Raw genomic sequence first — 18956 nt, forward strand, 5'->3', positions numbered from 1 at the left:
TCTTTTAATTTTAAATTATTGATATGAGGGTCATTTATTTAGGATTAAATATTTTATTTAATATTATTTTATTAAGATATTGTCAAACATTAAGAAAATATCAATTTGGCTGTATTTATAATATATAGGATAGAACAAGAATTTCTTTGCTTATCTATATCCATCGCATGAATACTGGTGATACTTTACTCTGTGTTCTATTGGGTGTTTAAATAAATATATCTTACTATCTGCATTATTAAAGGGGCAGTATGCAAAATTTTCATTATCAAAAACATCAAAAGTTATTTCTGAACACATTTCTAAAATATTATCGACTTGATCAAATTGAATTGTTTTATCAGGGTTATTCAAAAGCTTTGGCTTTGTAGATATTATTAGTTGAAACCTGTAGAATAAGTATTTTTCTCTACAATTAGGCGTTTATTTAACTTAAATCCGTACAGTAGTTTTCTGTGTTTTTTGTATTTTATGTGGCTTGGACAATACAGAGTTTTTTGTTTATATTAACAGCACTATTCAAATGTAATAATAATCAAAACCACATCAATGCAAAAGCATACACATTTACTCTCATTGTAGTGTTTTATTCATGGTTTAGTTTTTATATCATAATAAATTAGTTAAATTCTTTAATTTTATACATTAAGTATTTTTTGTAGAATTGTTCATCAGCCAACTTAGTCAACATGGATACTACTACTTTCTATAAATCAGTAGAAATCAAGATTGACATATTTAAACCTTCCTGGCCTTTACTAAACCATTGATTGCTATCAATACTAAGTAAACCATTTCTAAAACTGAACGGAAAATATATTTAGAACAGTCACATGTGCAGTGTTGGTGCAATATAGGAGTGATGATTTTCAAGCTTAAAGATGTAATGACATAAGCTGTAAGAAAGGTATTTATGGCTTCATGCTTGATGTGTTTCAGATAGTCATGAGCCTAACTTTAAATAATAAATTCAATGTTAAGTTTTTGAAATGTCAGTGTTAATATATTATGTTTTATGTTGTTGGCATTATATGTTATAATAAAGTCTGTTTTACCTATACCAGAGCTTGTAGTTTCATCATTACAATTACACAATATAGGTTCTGAAGAGGAAATGAGGGGGGTGGGGGGGGGTTGGAGAGGGGAAGCAAAGTTTCGTCAGCCTCAGTTCTGTCTTGTAGGACCAATTTCTTGATAACAAATACGAAAGAAACAAATAAGTTCTAATTCTAAGGTTAAATTTGAGATGTCTAAGAACTAGTGTATGTATGATTTTCAACATGTAGGTCAAGCTTACTGTAAGCTGCTGTCTCAGTCACTGTTGACCATTAGAAACTATGGTCATTTATTTTCAACTGACCACCGAGGTGGAAGAGCAGCTTAATGGTTGACAGTTCAGTAGTTTAATTCTTAAGATTAATTTAGTTGGCCACCAAATATTATCTTTTCGGGCAGCGGGACCAAAACAAAGAAAAATACGGGTAAAATTTTAAGGAAAATTTCGAGCAAACCAGTCTACCCCCCAAATTGTCCCATACGCTTCTATCTGATCACTAGTACTACGACTAATACCGGTATCTAATATTTGGACTTAACACAATAGTAGTTTTCTGTTGTCAGAATATTCTCACTAGATAATGTTGTAATGGAAATACATTGTACTTGGATTACTTTTCCCTACATTCGTTTGCCGATTTGTCCAACAATAACTTTTAGAGGTAAAAAAAAAAGAAGCCTTTTCGGACTAGGTTACGTTGTGTATATTGTGAAGTTATCATATTGTGACGTCTGGATAATATGATAATGTAGATGGTAGTCGTCGTTGTTGAGTCAAATATGAACTATTTCCGGTGAAGCCCTCGATCATAGCAATAGTATTGGTGTGACTTTCGATAATCCGGTATGTAAGTTTTGTTTACATATTTTTATATAGGCTTATGGATGGAGTAGATCTATTCTATAATAGATTTGTGACGAAAGATAATGAAATCTCATCTGTTTGTTTCTTTCCAGGTTCCCCTACTTTTGACTTTTCGTTCAACTCTTCCTTCGGCATCGATTCAATGAAAAATCAGTCAACCTGACATTGACTGTCAATGTCAAAAATTTACGTAATTCATCATTAAAACACCGACAGGATAGATCTGCCCGATACAGGCTGTCCACGTCATAGTATATTTGGTTGATTATTAAACAGATAACTTATAGGTCACCTTGGTAACCAAGACTGAGAGTGAAAACTTTTCTTTGAACTGAAGAATTTAGTAATAAGGTGACCAGTCCAGTGTAATTGCAGCCAGCTGTTATACCATCCCAGGTGAATGGATTAGAACATCTTGGACTTAAAAAGCTCAGGCACTACAGTTTGTGTATAGGCTAGGCTAGGCTAGCAGTTGCTGTACCAGTTATTTGGTATTCTTAATGAATACCCATTCCTTGTGCCACAATAAAAGACATTTCCACATATTAAAGACTAGAAAATGGTGTATCATTTATTATCTGCCATGGCTCTTACTAGGTCAGTTGTTAGAAGGAGCCTTATTAATACCGTAGTGAGAGGTTATTCTGAGCAAGTTGGCAAAAATGTACCAAGCACCAAGCATTTAAATGCATCTCTAGCAGCTGCTGAACCTTTCCTAAGTGGTACCTCTTCAATCTATGTTGAAGAAATGTATTCACAATGGCAGAAAGATCCTACTAGTGTTCACAAGGTAGGTTTTCTTTATGAGTTTTATTTAAATCTGATAGTAGAATTCTATATGACACATAAATTATATATCATGATAGGACATTCAGATCTTACACAGGCTTTAAGTATTTAACTGTTGTTGTAAAATGATGATCATATTGTATTACTGGCAAATATTACTGTACATGACATGTCATGCATAAATTCAACAAGTTTTGTGTTTGGATAATACTTTATGAAAGCACAAAAAATCAAACAATTTGGGAAAATAATTTGAAATGGTGTTTGCAATACTTTACTTATTTTAATCTTATTTCAGTCATGGGATATATGCTTCCAAGGTGTAGAGAATGGAGCAAAACCTGGCCAGGTTTACAATAGACCACCTACATTAGGTATTGACAAGTTACCTTTTCCAGCTTACTATCCAGTACATGGTGTAACCACTCAGCCAGATCCAGAGTATGTTGATAGTATCATTAAGGATACTTTAAATGTTCAGTCCCTTATAAGAGCTTATCAGGTACCGTTTGTTTTCTATTTTTTATCTCGATTACATGTGTATTATAATGGTTTAACTTTTATTCTTAACTCTTTTCTGACAGTAAGTTAACAATTAAATGGCAACTGATTAAAGTCTTCTGGATTAAGCTAGTCTTTAGCTAAGGCTTGATTTAAAAAATCTTGTATTGAAACTTCCATGTATTTGAGTTGAACCAATTCTTTCAAGTTTCTGTCTTTGATCTATTAACTTAGTAAAATGTTTAAAAGTGCATAGAGGTTTGAAATGTTAAGAGAATAGTGACATGTATATAAATTTATGATTTTTCACCCTGCTCTTACTCTTAAATGTATCTTGTTGTAAGTTTGTATTTTTCTTTTCAAATTATGAAAAAATTTAGGTGAAGAATTGCTGCAGTGTTGTATTGAGAATTTTTCTCAAAGAATTTGGGGTCATATTTTTATTTGTAGCATTTTCCTATAAGTTTAAAGGCTAAGGGAATAATGAAATAAACTACCACTGAGTTCTAAAGTGATGATGGGTCATGATGCCACAAATGTATGCTTATGTAAGCTTATGTCAAGAATGAAGAAATATTTGATTGGACAGAGAAAACTTTTATTGTGTCAGCATAGAATAAGAAAACACTTCTCAGTAAAAGACAATCTGTATTAAGACTTCTTTAGAAATCTACTAGTAGTGTAGTACTTGTTTCTGACAAACAGAAATATCTATTTGAAAACATTGATTGATCCATAGTTAAATCTGAATACCTCAAGCAGAGTTCAGCATTCCATCAATCTTCTGTTACTTTGTCACAAATGTTGTCTTTAAACTTACTGGTGATACACTTCAATTTATGTTTAGATCCGGGGACACAGTATTGCTAAACTTGATCCCCTTGGTATTTTGGATGCTGATTTAGACTCTGAATACCCCAAGGAATTAAAAATGTCCACTTACAACCTGGGTAGGTACAATTATGCAATTTCTGGGTGTCTCTACATGTTTATCTTTGCTAAATTCAGATTCTTTGGTTTCCATTATTTTAATTTGAAAATAATCCAATGATAACATTTAATCATAAAGACAGTAAGAACAATTTTTGTCATATGGTTTTAGTGCATTCAAATTCACCTAAAAGAGTTGAACCTTGACTTAGAAATATTCAGCATTTGTATTTGATAAAATGTAGGATACCGATACTACTTTAGCAAAAATAGTACATGAAAGACACTCAGAGGCATTTGATATTTATTTATTTTCAGATTCCCCATCTTACAGGGGTTCTTTTTTTTTCAGTTTTTCAACTTTGACACACTTTCTTCTTTTAGAATTCAACTAACCATGAAACTAACCCTTTGCTATTTTAATCGAATAAATTTATATTTTTTTTTTAGACATTTTGGAATTGTATTTGGTATATGTCATCTGAAAACTCTCCATTCTTTACCTTTGCTTTTCACTTTTTGCACAGGTTTTTCAGTTGTTTCAGTTGAGAGATATCACATCCGCTTAATTTCTCTTTGGTCTTTTCATTTCAAACTAGCTACGTGGCCACTTTGTAGCAGATGTGGATCCACTGGGAATCAGCAGAGCTGATTTAGGTTTATCTCTGCCAGAGCTCTCTTTAGAAACTTATGGATTTGGTAAGACACATTATCTAGACTAGTTTCAATAACTTTTGGTTGTAGCAATAACTCTTTTATTTTTCTACACAAACCCTCAAAAATGATTTTACAAATTTTGATATTTATTTTTTTTGACAAAATGAAATTAATGATATCAGAATACCAAAGTTGACCAAACTATGTTGCATTTATAAATTGAATAAGTTCTGAATATTCTAAAAGCAATCTAGATTTGTTTACTTCATGATTTTTTGCTTTCAATGTGATTGTGTTTGTCTAATTCAACAACAATAGTGTTATGAAAGGTATAGCTTCATTTGATCTTTACTGAATATCTATAGTATTTGATCCTTGAAAATAAAAACAAAGGTAGGTATGATCTAGAAATTCTTAATTGACTTGAAAATCACAGTTCAATAGTAAACTCTTCAAAATTGAGTTGCATCAGATATTCTGATTTTAGGAAGCTATATCTTTAATATGTCTTGTATCTAAATGTCTAAGGGCCTGGTTAAATAAGCATGTTGAAACGGACCAGGTTGAAATTTATTGGCTCTTTTTATGAAGGAAAAAGGACCTTGATTTGAGAAATTTATTTGCTTTGATTTCTGGAAACCATGTCTTTTTTATAAAAGTATGCTGAAGGCATACGCCATGGTTTACCATCCCAGACTAGCCTGTAAAACATGTTTATATAAATACCAGATTGGGTCTGATAGCCAACAGACTTCAGACTGGCCAGCTTTCCATATAATTATTGACAAAATAATGACTGCAGGACCGAGATGCCCAGCAAATGCCACATATAAGCAGGCCCTAATTCTCTATAAACTAAACTTAGGTTGTCTAATGTCACATTTTTTTTGTATGTGTAATATTAAATTAAAATATTTTTTTAGTCTGTGTTTTTGGTCATTCATATGTTAACAATTAAGTTTGTTAGATTGTCATTCAGAAATAAACAATCAATATTTTTTTGTGTTTACCCCAAATTTTGTTTTCTTGCCTGTTGATGCACTTAGTAATACACATACGAAGGCTGAAGACACTCTTTTTTGAGTCCTTTTAATCAACTAAGATCCTACCACTATGACTGGAGCTTATTTATTCATTGAAGACAGAGGGTTTTAACAATTTTAACTAGTTTTTAACTAATTTGGTTTATTTCTTTCAGTTGGTTAATTCCTGTTAATTTATTATTATTAATAGAGAATTTATTTTGCTGAACATCTAATTACACATTTATTTCATAATGTTTATTTAGTACATACATTTTACATATTGTTTCCACATTTAATTGTTTTGACAATATCTTTACATTATTTTATATAGTCTCATCTATGCATAGTAAGTAACTTCAAAATTGACTCTATCCCAAGCAGGATTTCACTAGTTTCCCTGCTGTGTATAAGTTCCAAGGTTACAAACCATGTAATAGCTATTGATATGAGGAATTCATTAAGAAATTCAATGTATAACACTTTTGGCATTATGCCTTAAACAATTGTTCGCAAATTTATTTTCTTGAACAAATATTGTAAAAATTTATGATTTTTGCATATTGTAATTTCTAATATAGAGAAAGATTTAGATAAAGAATTTCAAATACCTTCTAGTACATATATTGGAGGTGGTGCAAAAAAATTACCGTTACGGGAAATAATTAAAAGATTACAGGTAAGATGTCTTCTGGATTTTTGAAAAATTCCCTTCCCACAATTTTACAAGAATTTTACTCATAATGAATATTTTGCAATAATGAAGCAATAACTGATATTATTTAAAATGGTTGAATGAATATTTGTGTATACTGTTTTTCACGCACATTTCAAGAGATTTCTGTTACAAAATCAGCTTCGTAATGCTGAAAAGGCTATATGTTAATATTTATAATATTTCTGAAATTTTTGAAAAATTATGGCAATTATTCATTTGAACCACCTGAGTAAAAGTGACATCTAAAAAGTAAATTTATTATATGGGTGTTTTGAGACAAGTCTCAATGAAAGCTCTGGCCTAGGTCACAGAGCAATAGGTAAGCTTATTATTATATGAAAATTAGTCATTAGTGTTATGATTTTACCGTAGTTGAAAAGACACGCACTCACAAACATACACGTACTCTGACATATAATATACTGTATATAGCAAAACACCAGTCCTGAAATAAGTATTTAGTGAAATCTAACTTAGAAATCAATTAATCTATTGATATAACAATATTTGTTTAAGTAATTATTTGATTATAGGATGCCTACTGTGGTCATATTGGAGTAGAGTATATGTTTATCAATGATCCACTAAAAGTAGATTGGTTAAAACAACAGTTTGAAGAACCTGATAAAATAAAGTTTTCAGGAGCTGAAAAGAGATATTTACTAGATCGTTTGATTAGATCAACTCAGTAAGGACCTTTTCTTCCCTAGGTATCATAAGTTGCTTATGTTCTCAATGTGTTTCGAGAACAGATCACATACCTTGGCTTCCATTGGCGACAATGGCTACTCACTTATGGCAACCATAACAAGCCTTAAGTCACTTTGTATATGAGCGAAATGATATTTTTGTCAAAATGAAAACAGATATGAAACCTCTATAGGAGAAAATTTACAAATTGTTGTATGTTATTAGATTTGAAAAATTTTTGGCCAAGAAATGGCCATCGGAGAAGAGATTTGGTTTAGAAGGTTGTGAGGTTTTGATACCAGCTATGAAAACTATAATAGATTGTTGTAGTGATGATGGTGTGGATTATTTTGCTATTGGAATGCCTCACAGGTTGGTTGATATTTATTCAAATAGATAATCATGAATACTGTGTTTACATCTTTATTTCAGTGTTTATATTCTAACATTTTTTGATTTTGCATTATGGTGAAGATGTAAATTGAATCTTTCTACTCTTGACTATATATTAATAATAAATGCCTTTCTACGATTCATATATATGCAAGTCAAACGAATGAGTTAAATGTGCCTTTTGAAGCAACATCTTATATAAATGAAATGCTTTTATATTTTAATAGAGGCAGATTAAATGTACTAGCCAATGTTTGTCGTAAACCACTGGAAAAGATTCTTTGTCAGTTTGATCCTGATATAGAAGCTGCTGATGAGGGGTCTGGGGATGTCAAGTATCATCTTGGTATGTGTCATGAACGTGTTAATCGAGTTAACAATAAGACCATCAAGTTAGCAGTAGTAGCTAACCCATCTCATTTAGAAGCTGTGAATTCTGTTGTTATGGGAAAAGTGAGGTCTGAACAACAGAAGCGTGGTGATAGAGAAGGCAATACAGTAAGTAAGTTAGTTACTGGAATAAAGTCAAACTTACTATACTTGCCATTCATGATCTGGTTTAATTGTTTGTTAAATTGAGTTCAGTTAAAGGTTTTTACTCAGATTTGGTTGTCATGTAAACAAATAATAGTGGGCTTAAAATACAAGTCAGTGTTAATCAAATAATCCAATTATTGTTGCATAAAGCATTTGATTGGTTGATATTATTAGTAACTTAAAAATGATGATGCATTACATTCATCAGATCATGGATGAAACTATGGAAAGGAAAATTCATGATCTGCATTTTATTAATTTCATTTAAAATTAGAATTTTTATGACGCAAACGAGTCATGATAGTCGATTTTGGAGGAAAATGATTAATCAAACAATAAGCATGATTTGACCAAGAGATGAAGCTAAGCATTTTTAAAATAAAGAATTTTTGATTAAGATACAGAATTTTTAAAATAATGAATCCATTTAAAAATTTTGAAACAAAATATCTGAAATCAATGTATTTTAATCAATAGGCTATGTGTATTTTACTACATGGTGATGCTGCATTTTCGGGACAAGGCGTTGTATATGAAGATATGCATATGAGTGAATTACCAGCTTATACAATTCATGGTACAATAAATCTTGTAGTCAATAACCAGGTGGGTCCTCATTTTAATTTCTGTCTTGTTTTTCTAATTCTTGATTTGACCCTCTGAACCCAATAGGCTGGTATAATATGTTTCATACATTTCAGTAAGCCATTATTCTGACTTTCTGAGGCCTTATTCTTGAAAACTCAACTTAAGATGATTTTAGTGTTCCAGTCATCTGATTGAAATTTTAGATTAAATCTTATTATCCAATCAGATTACTCATCTTCATCAGTATATCCATCTTAATTAAGTTTTTCAAGGTCACTTCTAACATGTAGATTAGTAACGACTTGACCAATCATATTCTTTTTTTCCATGTGATTTTTACAGATGTAAAATTTTGGACAAATTTAGTCTGAATAATGGCAAAAAGAAATTGAACGCAATAATCAAGATTTTCAAGGACACTGACTGTGGGAAGATGGCCATTGTAATGGCCATTTTGAGACTGAAAATGTGATGACTAAACTATCCTAGATGGGTTTGTTGTCGTCTCCTTATAAAGCCATATATTTGTAGCTTCTTAAACTATGATTCCAGGATCTGATTCCCATTATTTGTATACCAAGATTAATGTTGGTCATTGCCTCTTACTAATTAGTAACTTATTATTTTCAGATTGGATTTACAACAGATCCCAGAGTGTCTAGATCTTCACCTTATTGTACTGATGTAGCTAAAGTTGTCAACTGCCCTATTATCCATGTCAATGCTGATGATCCTGAGTGTGTTGTTTATGCATGTATGGTAGCGTCTAAATGGAGAAAGAAATTTAAAACAGACATTGTTATTGATTTGGTAAGACAAAAGAACTTTTATCTTTTTCATCATAATTGATTGACTTAGTTATGCAAAACATGTACATAAAGTTTTTATAAAGAGGTTTAATTTATGTGTATCAGGCACATTAATAGCATCAATTTGCACCATTCCAATTTTCGATCAGACATCTTTGTTTCCTACAATTCCACTAAAACGAAGTGTTTGATGAAGTCTAGTCGCAAAATATGTTTTGTCACATGATAGGCCATCAGTTTTAGAGGAATTGCAGGATCCACAGATTTGAAAATTGGAACAGTGCAAATTGATGCTATCAGTGCCCCCATACACTTAAAAATTTGTTAGAAAATCTCTTTACAATCCCCTCAAAGTAGTTTCATTGTGTGATTCATTGTGTCTAACCAACTTATAATTTATATGCCAAGGAAATATTTTGTAGGTTTGTTATAGAAGAAATGGTCACAATGAAAATGATAATCCTAAATTTACACAGCCTATTATGTACAACAGAATAGAGAAAACACCTACTGTTTTAACGAAATATGCTGAAAAACTTATTAATGATGGTACTATTACTCAACAAGAATATGAGGTAAGATACTTATAAGCTTATATATTTTAATTACAATGACAAAATATTTCTATAATGTTCAATATGTCATATCTAGAGCAATATAGAAATTAAATAGAAATATAGGAACAAGGGCATCAAACTGCAAATAGATAAGGGATCTTTAGTGTGCACAGCCTTTGGCACACAAAGCTGTATCTCAGATATGCAGGTATAATTGAATCTTTGTGTGGACATTTATAGTATAAACAAGTTAGATCTTATGGGGACATTCTTTCTATTTTCTTTGCAAACTGAATTTCAGCAGTCTTTAATGCTTAGCAGAAGTCAGAATTAACACTCACAATTACTATACATATCATGTAGTCTTAACCGATAATGACATATGTAGCAAATATTTAAACAATTATATCCCTTCCATGAATAATGTAATGGAGATGTATCTGAAAAGAAAACTTAGAATTATCAACTATAACATGGAATATATTTTATTTGATAGAAAGCCTTAGATTCTTATGAGAGAGTTCTAGAAGAAAGTCATAAATTATCGAAGGCTGAAATAGCCACTAGTCCTAAAGATTGGATAGACTCCCCATGGGATGAGTTTTTTGAGAAGAAAGGAGATAAAGATGTCTTACACTATCCTAGTACTGGTATAACAGATGATAAATTAAAACATATTTTAACCCATTGTAGTACACCACCATCTGATATTCGTATACACACAGGTTTGTAATGCATTTTGAGCGTCCATTTTTATATGCCCACATGAAATTTAGAACGTATAATGGCGTCACCCATGTTGTTAATTATTTATTATCACCCAAAGACAAACCTATTGAAAATCAGAAAAGTTACTTCTCTTGTTCTTCAAAACATGTTCAATTTTCAGCTTGTATACACTCCAAAAGGCACAATTCTTGCCAGATTTGAATTGAGGACGTGAGGAATGATTTAACAAGTATTGAAAGAGTTTCAACCCTTGATATAACTAAAAAATAAAATTTAAGCAGCTTGTGAATATAATAGAGGATACAAGAATTCGTAAGAACTGTGTTTTATACTATTGTAGGTGTCAAGAGAATATTAGCAGCTCGTCAAGAACTAGCTGATAAGAGAATGGTAGATTGGGCTGGAGGTGAATTCCTAGCGTTTGGTTCACTCTTGATGGAAGGTATTCATGTTAGACTAAGTGGTCAGGATGTTGAAAGAGGAACATTCAGGTAAATGTTACAAATCTGAGACCAGAACAGGGAATCTGCTAAATGAATTAAACCCCCTTGTTACCTTTGAGTGAACTTGTCACATAAAATATGGCTGGGGAGTTATACAGATAGAAATAGTAGGAAAATGCCACTGTCTTGACAGATTTTCCCTCATTGTATACTGCATGATGCTGCATGGTACTTTCTTTTAACATGGTGCTCGGCAGTTGATCTGTGTTTCTCAAAAAGAATAATGGATTTGCATATGTAGATTTACTTATTCATCATGAAAATAATTTAATCTGATATTTCATTCAGGTGAAAATTATTAATGGGGGACTAAACTCTTTTTTTCAAAAAGTCATTTGATCAAATTTGAAGAATTAGTTTTTTAAAAATACTAAATAGAATGTGATGTTAAGATTTTTGAAAATGATTTTGTAACAAGTCAATGTAATATTTTAACATTTCAGTCATCGTCACCATGTTTTACATGATCAATTCATTGATAAAAAGTTCCGAGTACCATTGACTACTTTATCTAAAGATCAAGCTAAATACACTGTGTGTAACAGTTCTTTGTCTGAGTTTGGTATTTTAGGTAAGAATTTATTCTCTTTAATATCTATAATAGAAATATTAATCCAGGTTATTAATTTAATCATGAACATAGTCATAAATTATATTGATTGAATCCTTAAACCCTTATGGGTTTTGGGGTAGCTCAGTGAGTTAGACGCTTGCTCACTAACCTGAGGGTGCTGAGTTCAATCTTGGCATAGGTCAAGATAAAACCTTCAGATTTTTCATCTTGTCAGTAATTCAGGTCTTAGGGGCTGACATGGAAAAGTGTCTAGTTGTTCGAATGGAACCATGAACCGAGTCCCTGTGTAGGCTGCTGCAGGCAATTTTTCCTTCATTGCACACTGCATGGTGCTGTATCTTTTTATATGGATAAGCTTATGTGATTGAAACATAGTGTAATAAAAAAAATACCTACTTGATTGCTAGCCTACAAATCAGCATTTCATAACTTGCCAAGATAACTTTCTATTTTTGAATCTCAACTGGTATTTTTGCAGGTTTTGAGCTTGGATTTTCCATGAACGATCCCAATGGTTTAGTATTATGGGAAGCTCAGTTCGGAGATTTTGCTAATACTGCTCAATGTATGATAGATCAGTTTATATCTAGTGGACAGAATAAATGGGTTCGTCAAAATGGTATTGTTATGTTGCTACCACATGGCTATGAAGGCATGGTAAGGTTATAATAATACTTATTGTAATATTGAACTTTAAGAACTTTGTGTACCGTAATGGAATAAACATAACATTTTCTTTGACTTTGTTGTTGTAAATTTAGAAAATTTTCATCTAAATTGTGGGGGAAACACTATTGTAGAGTCGCTATCTTATCAAAACATAAAAAAATCTTGGTCTTTATTTATTTTGATTATATAGGGACCTGAGCATTCCAGTGCCAGATTGGAAAGATATTTACAGTCCTGTAGTGATGATGAAGATGTATTCCCAGTAAGTGTCTTATGTGTTTACCCAAATTAAAGGAATATGAGATCCTTCTTGATTAACGCTATCCCAGAATTCATCCGTTATAAAAAAAAAACTGAATTGTTCATTGCTTGATATCAAATTCCATCTTTAGTTTAGTCAAATGGATTGTGAACCTGTCCCCTTAATATTTGTACAATGGATTTTGAGTTTAAACAATTATAACTATTATGAATTATTTTTCAGACTGAAGACAATGATCACTTTTTGATAGAACAGTTACATCAAATAAACTGGTTTGTGTGTAATTTTACAACACCAGCCAATCTCTTTCATGCTTTAAGACGTCAAATCTTATTACCATTTAGAAAACCTGTAAGTATTTCTTGATATAATACAGGTGTACACTGGGGTACCAAAAGCAGAGTCCATATTCTAATATGAACTACCAGGTGTTTTCCAAATTAGAGCCACTTTCCTCTGCAGCATAAACTAATAGTGATGCAGAATTGGAGTTTCTTTCTATTTTGTGTGGCCCACTACTGTCTGTACCATAGTCTGGTACCAAGTCTCAACGACCTACAAAAGAGAGGTGAATAAAGTGCATAGGGAATTTTGATAAACAGATATTATTCTGAGTTGCTAAAATCATACACTTCTTGAGATGCATCTGACAGCAAGCAGCATTGTTTATTGCTAATATTCTAATGTGTAATTATGTATTATTGTTATTTCCAGTTGATTATTATGTCACCTAAAAGTCTGTTAAGATCACCAGATGCAAGATCACCATTCGATGATTTCATTGGTGATTCCTACCTACAACGAGCTATACCAGAAACTGGTGTAGCAGCAGAGAATCCTGATCAAGTAAAGAAGTTGATATTTTGTTCTGGTAAAATATATTATGAACTTCTCAGCCAGAGAAAGTCAAGAAGCCTAGATGAAAGTATTGCAATTTGTAGAATTGAGCAGGTAGGTTTTCGTTGTATATTTTTCTGAGTATATAATATAATTAAATGATATGCAACAAGAGCTTCTGAACTGAGCATGCGCAAACTCAATATGCACAAAGCAGAAAACTATGAACACTGCCCAGGCCAATTTCAAACATGAAACTTTTAGTCCTAAACTGTGGTTTGTTTTTAGATACAATGTATTCTTTTTATTTTGATAAAACCTCTCTAAAGATCTAAAGACTGTGCATGTGCATGTGCACGATTTTTGTTGAGGTAGTACATAAGTGGCTTTCATACATGATTGATTCCCTTATTATTTCACTTCTGATTATTTTGTTGTGAACATTTTGATGTCTAAGAATTGCATATTTAACTACTTACTTGAAAAATATTTTTTACTTCATACTTGTATTATATACATGTATCCCATAGATATCACCCTTTCCATATGATTTGGTTAAAGAAGAGATATTGAAATATCCAAATGCTCAGTTGTGCTGGACACAAGAAGAGCATAAAAATATGGGAGCCTGGCAATATGTGAGACCAAGGATGAGAACTGTTTTAAGGAAAATTGATAAAATCGAAGAAGACATTTCGTAAGTATTTGTATGCCACCTTTGTAAAAATGAAATGAAATGAATTGAGTTTTATGCCACCTTTGTAGATGTACTATCTAGATAAAAGGCATCTGACTACATTCAAGAGTGGTTCAATGTGGTAGCTTAATTTATAAAGACAGATACAGTCTTGATTTTAAATTCACTTCTACTCAGGAATTCAGCCCAATTATTTTCATAACTGACTGTTCATTCTGATGTTGTATTTGAATGATATAGATAATTGTATTTATCTGAATATTCATTCGTACTTCCTAAATAAGACAAAAGATTTATTGAAGGAGATGTCATGTAACTGTTTATAATATACATTGTAGATATGCTGGTAGAGCAGTGAGTGCTTCCACAGCTGCTGGTTCCAAACAGAGACATAAACAAGAACTGGCCAGTTTGTATAAAATGGCTATGATGCTGTAGAAATAACAGTTTTTATAAGCTTGATAGATTGTTTTACCTAATACCTCAATGAAATTGTAATCTTTGTTTAAATCTGTGAAATATTCAAATTTGTTTATTTTAATAACTTTATTCATTATGGACTCTCATAAGAGAGAGTGGCTTGAATGTTTTTGAAGGGTGAGCATGCCCTGCGTCTATAACCCACAGCAGTACTCAATATAGTGAAGCTCCTGTTTACTATGAACTGATATTGTTACTATAAAATTTGTATATTTAGAATTAATAACTGGTAACAAAGTTTAAAAATAATGATCTTTACAAGGAGAGAAACTTATGTATTTTGACTGTTGGAAAAATAGATAGACATATGATATGTATAAAGCTATGCATGTTTTCACTGCATGAGTATTAAAATCTTTTGTGGTTGGTGATATTGACTTCTATTTGTTGCTTTTGACATTTTCGTTTACTCATGACAAATAGATTAAGGTTTTTAGGGAATGAAAAATGAAGTGGTCTTAAGTATTCTATTTTATGATTGATGTTGATCCTCTATTTTTGTATCTGATTGCGTTTGAGTCAAACCTACAAAGAGAAAAGAAATAGGAAAAAAAATTGATAAATATTTTTGTAGAAGCATCTCAAACAATGAATTATTTTTATTTTAGTAGAATTGGTGGAGGACAACTTTTTAAAATCAATAAATAAAGATCTGCTTTTAACTTTTTCAAGTGTATTTTTTTTTCTGCAACTAATGCATGGATGGCACTAAGTTTATTTGAGTATACTTGCGCTTAATGTCTGAATACAGTTCCTAAAAGTGTCTAGTAGTGATTTTGAATTTTAGTACAAAAATATACTTACTTGCTAGTTTTTGTGCATTTTGAGAAATATAATTAGGAAAGAAACTATAATAGTTATTAGCATGTTCAATGTGATAAAAATAATCCAAAATATGATGTGGTCCTTTTTCATGCTATGTAGTATTGAACCTTAATTGTTTTGATTAAATAAAAACAGATTTTAAAATGGCTTCTTATTATCTCAAGAATTTAGACATTTTGTATCAACATACGACTCATGTAGACTCCCATTGTTACCTTTTTCGTTAAGAAGTGTTTACAGTCTGAGTTAAAGATATCTGTCTGATTCAGACTGGTGCAGTTTATTTTGTATAAATTGGGAAATAGGGCTTGTAGGTTAGGAAAATTCTGTAATATCTAAGCTGGTACCTAAGTCTCAGAACTGGGGAGTTTTTTTTAGATAAGCCAATCAATAATAGTGATCAAAGCTCACTGTCAAAATTTTAGCCTTCGAAATGCCTGTTTGAAGTAGTCTTTCATGAGTAAGGTCCAATTGGAGTTCTTTGAGATGCTGCCATAGAAAAAACATCTATAGTAATAGGAAAATAAATTTCTTCTTTTGAAGGAATTATGCGATTGTCGTATATTTTTGTATTACTTCTGAAGACTATTAACATCAAGACTCAAATCAACTCCTCAAAAATGGCAAAATGGCGCATCAATCCCTTTAATTTCTACTGTGGGTCTTAATATCATCCATATACAGTATTCATAAGTCATATTTCCTGAGTTTTTTAGGGAGCCGACGATGAGTCTGCTGCATAGACTTATTGTGTTATCATAGTGTTTTCTAATTTTTGGTGAAAAAATCATTGCCATTTTCAGTTCTGGATTGTCACTTTGGGTAGTTTTCGGAAATTAGTCTCTCCATAAAATGGCGTCGGAGAGTGACCTCGTGGTATCAACGTGATGCACTAGTAGAATTCTGGAATTTTGACGTTGCTAGGTTAGCTTTCATTATGGAAAGTAAATGGTGACAGTGGCATAATATTTCATATCGGCAGGTAGGGCTAAACTTCGTCAAGGGTGTTTCTGGATCTTATATGGAAATGTAAATGAATGTTTGCGCAGAACTTGAATTTGCGGTACCGCTTCCGGTACCGGTACTGTGAGTATTTTCTAGTGCAGCCTACTTCTCAGCAAAAATATATTTTCTATATGAAATACATAGGCTATTCACTCAAAAATGAATTATTTTTTCAACTGGTTATTATTCTTAATGGCGGCAACCACAATGAGCTCAGAATTGAGTTTTCCTCTATGAAATTGAAAGGGCAAAAGCGGTGTGAGTAATTTGTAAATATTGTCAAAATTAATAGAAACACTCCGCATAGATTTATATCGTCGAAAACCTTGTATCTACATTTTAGGTGTTTTCACTTTTTGATTGAATTTTATTCAGAATTGAATTCTCCACCCTATGATAAATCCATGTAACTGCAAACCCAATTAAAACACAAGAAATTAGCATGTGACACATCCTCGTATATGTATTGGTCAATGATCCTATCATATGAAAACCTTGTATCTGCAGATACATGGTAGTTGCTGCTTTTTTCCTTTATCCCCAACTAATGACTAAACAAACTACAGGTAATATCCAAATTGATACGATTTCCTTTTTTATCTATAGATCTGTACCTTACTTCACTTATCAAATAAAATTTGACTTCATACAGTTTTTCTGCAAAAATTCATGAATTTTGACACTTGGAAGATACGTGTATTTCCTCAGCAATATTCAACAGTTTAAGTAGACACGTGTTTTTCAAAGTTCTATAACTTTTATTTAAAAGATGTAATATTTGGAAATAAACGGTTTTCTTTGATTTAAGTGTAAAAGGATCACAGATATCATTTTATTCATTTTCAGGCAGAAAATAAAATGTCTACAGATATAACATTAGAAGAGTTATGCGATATTGTTAACATATCATACAATCCAAATGATTTCGGTGATACGGATCCTTACTATACTTCTGATGAAGAAATGGAAATCTGACCCGTCATTGAATTTGAAAGAGCGATAGAAATTGAAAGAGCTATAGAAATTGAAAACGTTATAGAAGTTGATAAAGTTATTGAAGTTGATAAAGTTATAGAAGTTGATAAAGTTATAGAAGTTGATAAAGTTATAGAAGTTGATAAAGTTATAGAAGTTGATAAAGTTATTGAAGTTGATAAAGTTATAGAAGTTGATAAAGTTATTGAAGTTGATAAAGTTATAGAAGTTGATAAAGTTATAGAAGTTGATAAAGTTATAGAAGTTGATAAAGTTATTGAAATTGATAAAGTTGTTAAAGTTATAGAAGTTGATAAAGTTATAGAAGTTGATAAAGTTATTGAAATTGATAAAGTTGTTAAAGTTATAGAAGTTGATAAAGTTATTGAAATTGATAAAGTTGATAAAGTTATAGAAGTTGATAAAGTTATAGAAGTTGATAAAGTTATAGAAGTTGATAAAGTTATAGAAGTTGATAAAGTTATTGAAGTTGATAAAGTTATATTAGTTGATAAAGTTATAGAAGTTGATAAAGTTATAGAAGTTGACGAAGTTATAGAAGTTGATAAAGTTATAGAAATTGATATGCGCATAATATATCAAACGGGCTGACAGATAGTTTTCTTCGATAATGAAATCGTAATATAATGTACGTAATCAGAACGCCATAGTAGGCTACATTTCCAAACATGACTTTCATAACTTTGACGAACCTGAAAAATGTCAAATATTGACTGAGCTTGGTAAACCAATGAAATATCCATGAATATAATCATATATTTCATACATCGACATTGCCATATTGACTATTTGGTGTTATACACTACTAAGTACTATACTGAATACCTCGTATCTTCAAATAAGACTTATGCATGCTTAAATGACAACCTCGTAAGTAGCACGAATCTCATAAAAATTGGGTCTCACAATAAACAATAACAGGTAACAATACAAGTATACTTCAATGACATTCATTCCAAAAGGCATCATTGTGGCATAATTAGAGTAAAAATGAGACAGTTTTTCTCGATTTTCTCAAAACCACAAATAATCAGTTACAAGGTTTTCACAGGACGGCGACGATATTCAATATGTATGATATTATGAAATACACATATTATAAGCTTGAAAATGAATTATTTTTTCAACTGGTTACCATTGTTAATGTTAATGGCGGGAATGCTTTATTCACACGTAGCTTAATCAATACTAAAACATGAACTGAAACTATCAGGAAACAACCAATGAAAATCTGAAACAACCAGGAACCAAATTATAGATTTGGTAC

At 31.4% G+C, this 18956-nt stretch overlaps 3 protein-coding genes across 3 annotated transcripts; all 3 read left to right on the forward strand.

The window, feature by feature from the left end:
- Positions 1-1831: 1831 nt before the first annotated feature.
- LOTGIDRAFT_209898 (hypothetical protein) lies at positions 1832-2711 on the forward strand (the record flags this gene model as incomplete). Its single annotated transcript, XM_009061786.1, has 2 exons — positions 1832-1900; positions 2014-2711. A coding segment is annotated over exon 2 (231 nt), but the record flags the coding sequence as incomplete, so codon positions are not given.
- LOTGIDRAFT_228933 (hypothetical protein) lies at positions 2670-15828 on the forward strand (the record flags this gene model as incomplete). The annotated part of the gene is made up of 20 exons (XM_009061787.1): positions 2670-2711; positions 3009-3084; positions 3145-3212; positions 4059-4161; positions 6402-6499; positions 7072-7226; positions 7454-7600; positions 7849-8119; positions 8636-8764; positions 9377-9556; positions 9978-10130; positions 10609-10837; positions 11182-11332; positions 11788-11915; positions 12397-12575; positions 12778-12849; positions 13072-13200; positions 13564-13800; positions 14217-14383; positions 14722-15828. The coding sequence occupies 20 exons, from the start codon at positions 2670-2672 to the stop codon at positions 14819-14821; spliced, it is 2814 nt and encodes a 937-aa protein (XP_009060035.1). The 3' UTR covers positions 14822-15828.
- A 1376-nt stretch (positions 15829-17204) lies between these two features.
- LOTGIDRAFT_154056 (hypothetical protein) lies at positions 17205-18280 on the forward strand (the record flags this gene model as incomplete). The annotated part of the gene is made up of 2 exons (XM_009061788.1): positions 17205-17259; positions 17691-18280. The coding sequence occupies 2 exons, from the start codon at positions 17205-17207 to the stop codon at positions 18278-18280; spliced, it is 645 nt and encodes a 214-aa protein (XP_009060036.1).
- Between the last annotated feature and the right edge of the window lie 676 nt (positions 18281-18956).

This window comes from Lottia gigantea (assembly GCF_000327385.1).
Source record: "Lottia gigantea unplaced genomic scaffold LOTGIsca_5, whole genome shotgun sequence".
NCBI lineage: Eukaryota > Metazoa > Mollusca > Gastropoda > Lottiidae > Lottia > Lottia gigantea.